Source organism: Piliocolobus tephrosceles, chromosome 15 (genome assembly GCF_002776525.5).
Source record: "Piliocolobus tephrosceles isolate RC106 chromosome 15, ASM277652v3, whole genome shotgun sequence".
Classification (NCBI taxonomy): domain Eukaryota; kingdom Metazoa; phylum Chordata; class Mammalia; order Primates; family Cercopithecidae; genus Piliocolobus; species Piliocolobus tephrosceles.
In genome coordinates, this window is record NC_045448.1 from 107468372 (window position 1) to 107474861 (window position 6490).

Sequence of the window (6490 nt, forward strand, 5' to 3'; positions counted from 1 at the left end):
CCCCCCCGAGACAGTCTTCCTTCGTCACCCAGGCTGGAGTGCAGTGGCGGGATCTCAGCTCACTGTAACCTCCACCTCCAGGGTTCAAGAGATTCTCCTGCCTCGGCCTCCTGAGTAGCTGGGACTACAGGTACATGCCACCATGCCTGGCTAATTTTTTGTATTTTTAATAGAGATGGAGTTTCACCATGTTAGCCAGGCTGGTCTCGAACTCCTGACCCTGTGATCTGCCTGTCTTGGCTTCCCAGAGTTCTGGGATTACAGGTGTGAGCCACTGCACCCAGCCCAAGGACTTCTACTATAAAAGGGGGGAAAGAAATGAGAGGGTGAGAGTTGAAAGGGAAGTGAGGAATTTTTAAGACAGAAAAAAACAAAACAAAACAAACCTCAGCATGGTAGAAAGAATGAAGCAAAGAGATTGTATTAGTTTTCTACGGCTGCTGTCACAAATGACCACAAGCCTAGCGGTTTAAACAACACACAGGTATATGTGTTCTCTTGCAGTTGTGGAGAGTTACATTCATTCTGGAGGCTTTGAGGGGAGGATCTGTTCCCCGTCTTTTGCAGCTTCACAGCTGCCTACATTCCTGGGCTCACTGTCCCCCCATCACTCTAACCTCGTGTTCTGTCATCACATCTGCTCTCACTCTGACCCGACTACCTTCCTCTTATAAGGACTACTGTGATTAAACGGGGCCCACTCAGATGATCCATGATAATCTCCCCTTCTCAAGAGCCTTAATCACATGTGCGAAGTCCCTTTTACCACGTAAGATAATACATTCACAGGTTCTGGACAGCTTCAGGGGAAGTGTTATTCAGCCTATCACAGTGACCATTCAAAATAAAAAGTAGAATTTGCTGAACAATATACTCAAGTAGGTAAAGGGGTTGCCTTTGTAGAGAGCACAGAGAGCCCATCCTCAGCAACCGGAGGAGAGACAGAGGCACAGGCACAGATGCAGGTAGGGAGCAGGTGCAATGGCAGACTTGGGGATGTTCTCTTTTGTTTGCTTTTTTTTTTTTCCCCAGTAAAATAGGAAGTAAAAACAAGGTTGGGTGCAGTGGCTCACACCTGTTATCCTAGCACTTTGGAGGCCAAGGTGAGAGGATCACTTGAGGTCAGGAGTTCGAAACCAGCCTGGCCAACATGGCAAAACCCCATCTCCACTAAAAATACAACAATCAGCCAGGTGTGGTGGCGCATGTCTGTAGTCCCAGCTACTCGGGAGGCTGAGGCAGGAGAATTGCTTGAGCCTGGGGGGCAAAGGTTGCAGTAAGCCAAGATCTAGCCACTCCACTCCAGCGAGACAGAGCAAGACTCTGTCTCAAAAAACAAACAAAAAAAAGATCTTTGGAGTCAGAGAACGAGAGAGTGAATTAGAAAGATATAGGTGTATTGAGAAGTGGGGTACTTTGCCAGGCATCTGTGGTTCCAGCTACTCAGGAGGCTGACTTTACTTGCACTCAGTGAGGCTGCAGTAAGCTAGGACAGCACCTGTGAATAGCCATGCACTCCTGCCTGGGCAACACAGCAAGATCCTGTCTCTAAAAAATAATAGGCCGGGCAAGGTGGCTCACGCCTGTAATCCCAGCACTTTGAGAGGCTGAGGCAGGCAGATCACCAGATCAGGAGATGGAGACCATCCTGGCTAACACAGTGAAACCCGGTCTCTACTAAAAATACAAAAAATTAGCCAGGCGTGGTGGCGGGAGCCTGTTGTCCCAGCTACTCGGGAGGCTGAGGCAGGAGAATAGTGTGAACCTGGGAGGCGGAGCTTGCAGTGAGCCAAGATCGCGCCGCTGCATTCCAGCCTGGGCGACAGAGCAAGACTCCATACCAAAAAAAAAAAAAAAATTTATAATTTTTAAAAAGTGGAATACTTAAAATTAAGATGAGAGAGTAGTGCACCTATCGGTAATGACAAGGTCTACGGTGTGGCTATGGTAGTGAGTGAGTGGTTATGGTCTACTTAACTCTACTATGGTAGAGTAAGAAACAAGATCACTGAAACAGAGATGAACAAACTGAGAGACCTTAGGGAAAGTTTCCAGGTGTAAGAACCAGAAGGCCTGGCTTCAACTCCAGCTCTGTTGTTTACTAGCTAGTGAAATTTACACAAGTAAATGCTCTAAGAATTTGTTTCATCCTCCAAATGGAAATAAGAATTTAGACCACAACTGGTTCAGAATTGATGATACAAAGGAAAAAATAATGTACAACATATTTAATAGGAATATATTAAAAATAGTGATACACAATAAACACGAAATGGTTGCCCATGTGAGGGAAGACGGAGTGGTGAATAGGGATAAAAGTGAATAAATAAAATATAAGAACCTCATGTGTACTCTGATGGCTTCCCATAAGCTGAAGAGTATGATTAACATAACTCTCACCTGGGGTCAAAAACAAACAAAGTAAAAACAAGGAGGAGGAGGCAAGAGACATTTTTAGAAACAGAATCAAGAGGACTTGTGAGGACAGTATTTGGATGTGAGCACAGTAGGCTACAGGCTAAGGAAGGAAGCTGGACCCTGGGAGAGGATACCTTAACAGAAATAGGAAGCACTGAAGGAGAACCTTGTCTAAGAGAGAAACTAAACTTGGAATTCGAGGCATGCTTTAATTCTCCAAATCATCTTCCCATAGTTTCTCTCCTTGCCTTTGATATGCATCCATTCAACCGATAGTTACCGAGCTCAGACACTTCCTATGTTTACTTCCTCATTTCCCACTCATTTTTCAACCCACTCTGTTCTAGTTCCTATTCCAACTTCCTAAGAGCTATCTTTTCGTGATCTTCTACAACTTCCATGTTGCCAAACCCTATGGTCATTTTCTGGCCTTTCTCTTGGAATGCAGCAGCATTTGAAACAGCTGACACTTCTTTCCTTGTTGAAACACTCTTGGCTTCTTCCTATACCACTGTCTTTTGAGTTTTTCCAACTCATCCTTCTCTCTCCAGCTGCTAAATGTTGATCCTAGACGTGCATGGCCTTCCTAGTGTTCTCACCTGTTCCCATGGTTTTATGGTCTATATGATAATGGTATGCAGATTTATTTCTCAGTCCAAGGGCCACTTTCCTGCGTGGTCCATATAACTCCCCGAGAGCCAAATTCTCATTTAAGTGATTGTAGACCCCTTCACCTGAGTCTCTCTCCCGTAAGTCACACATACCACGTCCAAAATGTACCTCAATTTCCCAATCTCTTACCCAAGGCCTCCAGACCCTGCCTAGGTGTCAGGCCTCACTCAGCTTGGTCACAACGTTCTGGTCAGGTCTAGGCCAGGCCAGCTCTTCCCTGCCTCATTTTTGTACCTGCTCCTTCTGCCTCAAACACGTGCCCTAGGATCTGCCTAAAGATCTTTCCTGAGCTCCTAGCGGAGCCACCCCCACTCTGCTATACTCAACCACAGCACTCAGCCTCATCTGTAATGATTTCTTTTGTTTACTGTCTGTCTCCCCGACTCCAACAGTATAGAGATATGATCAGTTCTGTTCGCCCAACGGGAGAGCTCAGTACTTCTGAACAGATGCAAAAATAAACGCATGCATGCTAAGCATAGAGCGGTAACCACATCGCTTCCAAGGCCCTGAAAATACCGTCTATTCCAAGAAAACCACCATTTTAACGGAGAGACACCGAGCATGCCTTAGCAGCCCCGGGAGAAGGCCGCCCCACAGCCAGCTCAGGGACTGAGGAGCGTGGGCCGGGCCCGCGCGCGCGCTACCACGCCAGCCGAAGCCGCTTTCTGATTGGCTGAGCGCACAAGGTCCGCCCGTCCAGCGCGGGCCCTCCCCTCCCCCCGCACCTGCCTCTGCAGTCGGCCGCAAGGTCAAGACCCGGGCTGAGCGTATCCTCTCTCCCCGCCCAGGCGAGCCCGCCAGCCCTACCCGCCCGAAGTACTGCTTCGCTCGGGGCGCTTCCCGCCGCGCCTCCCGACGGCCCGGCCTCACCTGGACCGGGAGGTCCCATCCTGCTTTGGCGTCTCCTGACCTGGTTTTAAATCGCGCGCTTCGAGGCGCCTGAGCGTCGTAACGGCCGCGTGACGTCACCGGCGGGCGGGGCCAGCAGCGCGCCTGCGCAGACCACCTCGGGCTGCCGCGGGCGGTGCCAGGGTGAGGAGATCCGGGTAGAGGACCTCGTCTGATTGGGCTCTTGGGGGTCTGTGGACCCACTGAAATAGGGTGAAAACCCATTCCTTTCGAGCACTAGGTGCAGGACTGGGCTTTTGGCCCAGCGTCGAGCAGGACGAGCAAAGCCCGTCTTTCGTGGAATATACTTTTTCTTTTTTGAAACTAAGTCTAGCTCTTGACCCCTAGGCTGGAGTGCAATGGCACGATCTCGGCTCACTGCAACCTCTGCCTCCCGGGTTCAAGCGATTCTCCTGCCTCAGCCCCCCAGTAGCTGGGACTACAGGCGCCCGCCACCTCGCCCGGCCAATTTTTGTACTTTTAGTAGAGACAGGGTTTCACCCTGTTGGCCAGGCTGGTCTCGAACTCCTGACCTCAGGTGATCCGCCCGCCTCGGTCTCCCGAAGTGCTGGGATTACAGGCGTGAGCCACAGCGCTCAGCCCGTGGAATTTACTTTCTAATGGGGAGGCAGATGATCGAGAAGACCAGACCTGTGCTGTGTAGGCAGCAAAACGCTGAAAACCTGGGAGGAAGGGGACGGAGGGGAGCGGGAGACTACATGGGAACGAGGAGCGGTCCAGGTGGGGAAGAACTGATGCAAAAATGCTATATATACATTTAATATAGTACAAAATGTACCTTTAATATAGTATAAAATATAAGATGAAGGCCATCATTTTATTCAGATTCTTGTGAATAGATACCTGGAAACACCCTTCAAAAAAAATAAAGGTCGAAAAAGCAAAATAAGCACAATATGCCATCTGTCCTTTCAGTTTCATCTAACCCTAAGGATTGAATTATGGGAGTAAAGGCCAGGGTCATTCCCTGGAATATCCCTAGCACATCCTAGAATTTCTTGTAACTCTTTTTTTTTTTTTGAGACGGAGTCTCGCTCTGTTGCCCCAGCTGGAGTGCAGTGGCCGGATCTCAGCTCACTGCAAGCTCCGCCTCCCGGGTTTACGCCATTCTCCTGCCTCAGCCTCCCAAGTAGCTGGGACTGCAGGCGCCCACCACCTCGCCCGGCTAGTTTTTTTTGTATTTTTTTAGTAGAGACGGGGTTTCACCATGTTAGCCAGGATGGTCTCGATCTGCTGACCTCATGATCCGCCCATCTCGGCCTCCCAAAGTGCTGGGATTACAGGCTTGAGCCACCGCGCCTGGCCGAATTTCTTGTAACTCTCATCATATCTAGCATCTTTTATAGTGTTTCTCTTCAAGGGCACTATTGGCATTCAGGGTGAAACAATTCTTGGTATGATAGGATGTTTGCCCTCTTTGTGGGCTCTTAAGCCTCCCTGACACCATTTGCCCGCTAAATGCCATCAGTGCTCTCAGTCATTTTGGCAATCAAAAAGTGCCACCCTTTGTTGAAAACCACTTTTTTTTTTTTTTTTTTTTTTGAGACAGTCTTGCTTTGTTGCCCAGGCTGGAGTGCAATGGCACGATCTCAGCTCACTGCAATCTCCACCTCCCGGGTTCAAGCGATTCTCCTGCCTCAGCCTCCTGAATAGCTGGGATTACAGGCAGCCGCCACCACGCCCGACTAATTTTTGTATTTTTACTACAGATGGGGTTTCACCATGTTGGTCAGGCTGGTCTCCAACTCCTGACCTAAGGTGATCCACCCACCTTGGCCTCTCAAAGTGCTGGGATTATAGGCATGAGCCACTGCACCCGGCTGAAAACCACTTTTTAAGCCTATCTGTTGTTATAAACTTGTTCTTCTAGTGAACACCTTCAGATCTTCAGTGTAAGGCTGTGTGGGTTAGAGAAAACGGGTTGCCACTGTTCATCTCAGCAAATGATACCATCAGCCATCCAAGAACCCAAATCAGCACCCAGGAGTCATCCTGGGGGGCCCCTCCCTGGGAGGGCCTCTCCCCACGCAATCCATTATCAAGCAAGCTATTTTCACCTCCTAAAAATCGTCAATCCTGCCTTTCTCCTTCCATGCACATTACCTTCTCACTGGCCTGCTCTGGCCCCTCCTCAGGCCCTGAGTAGTGTATGAGGAGTCCAAATCTGAGCTGTCACTCCCACTTGTCCCCCACCACTTCCTCCCGGAAGTATAACTCTTCAGGGCTTCCACTGCCCTGGGAACTTCTAATCATCCTACGAGGCCCTGGAAGGGTCTTCCTGCCCCCCCCCACCCCTGCAGCCTCTCCAGCCTCCTCAGGGACCTTGCTCCCTTGCTCCCTGCCCTCCAGCTGCCCTGGCCTTTATTCAGATTCCCCTCATCACACCTGCTCCTACCTCCAGGCCTCTGCACACATACACTCCTCTAGCCAGGATCCTCTTCATCCCCATCTTCACCCCTGTAGCTCCAGTCAGGTCTCCACTCCCCTC

General features: G+C 49.7%; 1 protein-coding gene across 4 annotated transcripts in view; it reads right to left on the minus strand.

Annotated features, from left to right (window-relative positions):
• The window catches only part of NCAPH (non-SMC condensin I complex subunit H), a 37157-nt gene extending 32804 nt beyond the window's left edge, over nt 1-4353 (minus strand). The window contains exon 1 of one of the 4 annotated variants that reach the window (XM_023211478.3): nt 3964-4352. In XM_023211478.3, the coding sequence (XP_023067246.1) occupies nt 3964-3982 (19 nt within the window). In that variant the 5' untranslated portion in view covers nt 3983-4352. Of the gene's footprint in view, nt 1-3900 lie in introns of all 4 variants that reach the window. The other 3 variants (XM_023211477.3, XM_023211479.3, XM_023211480.1) reach the window with 3 other exon arrangements.
• Nucleotides 4354-6490: the final 2137 nt, after the last annotated feature.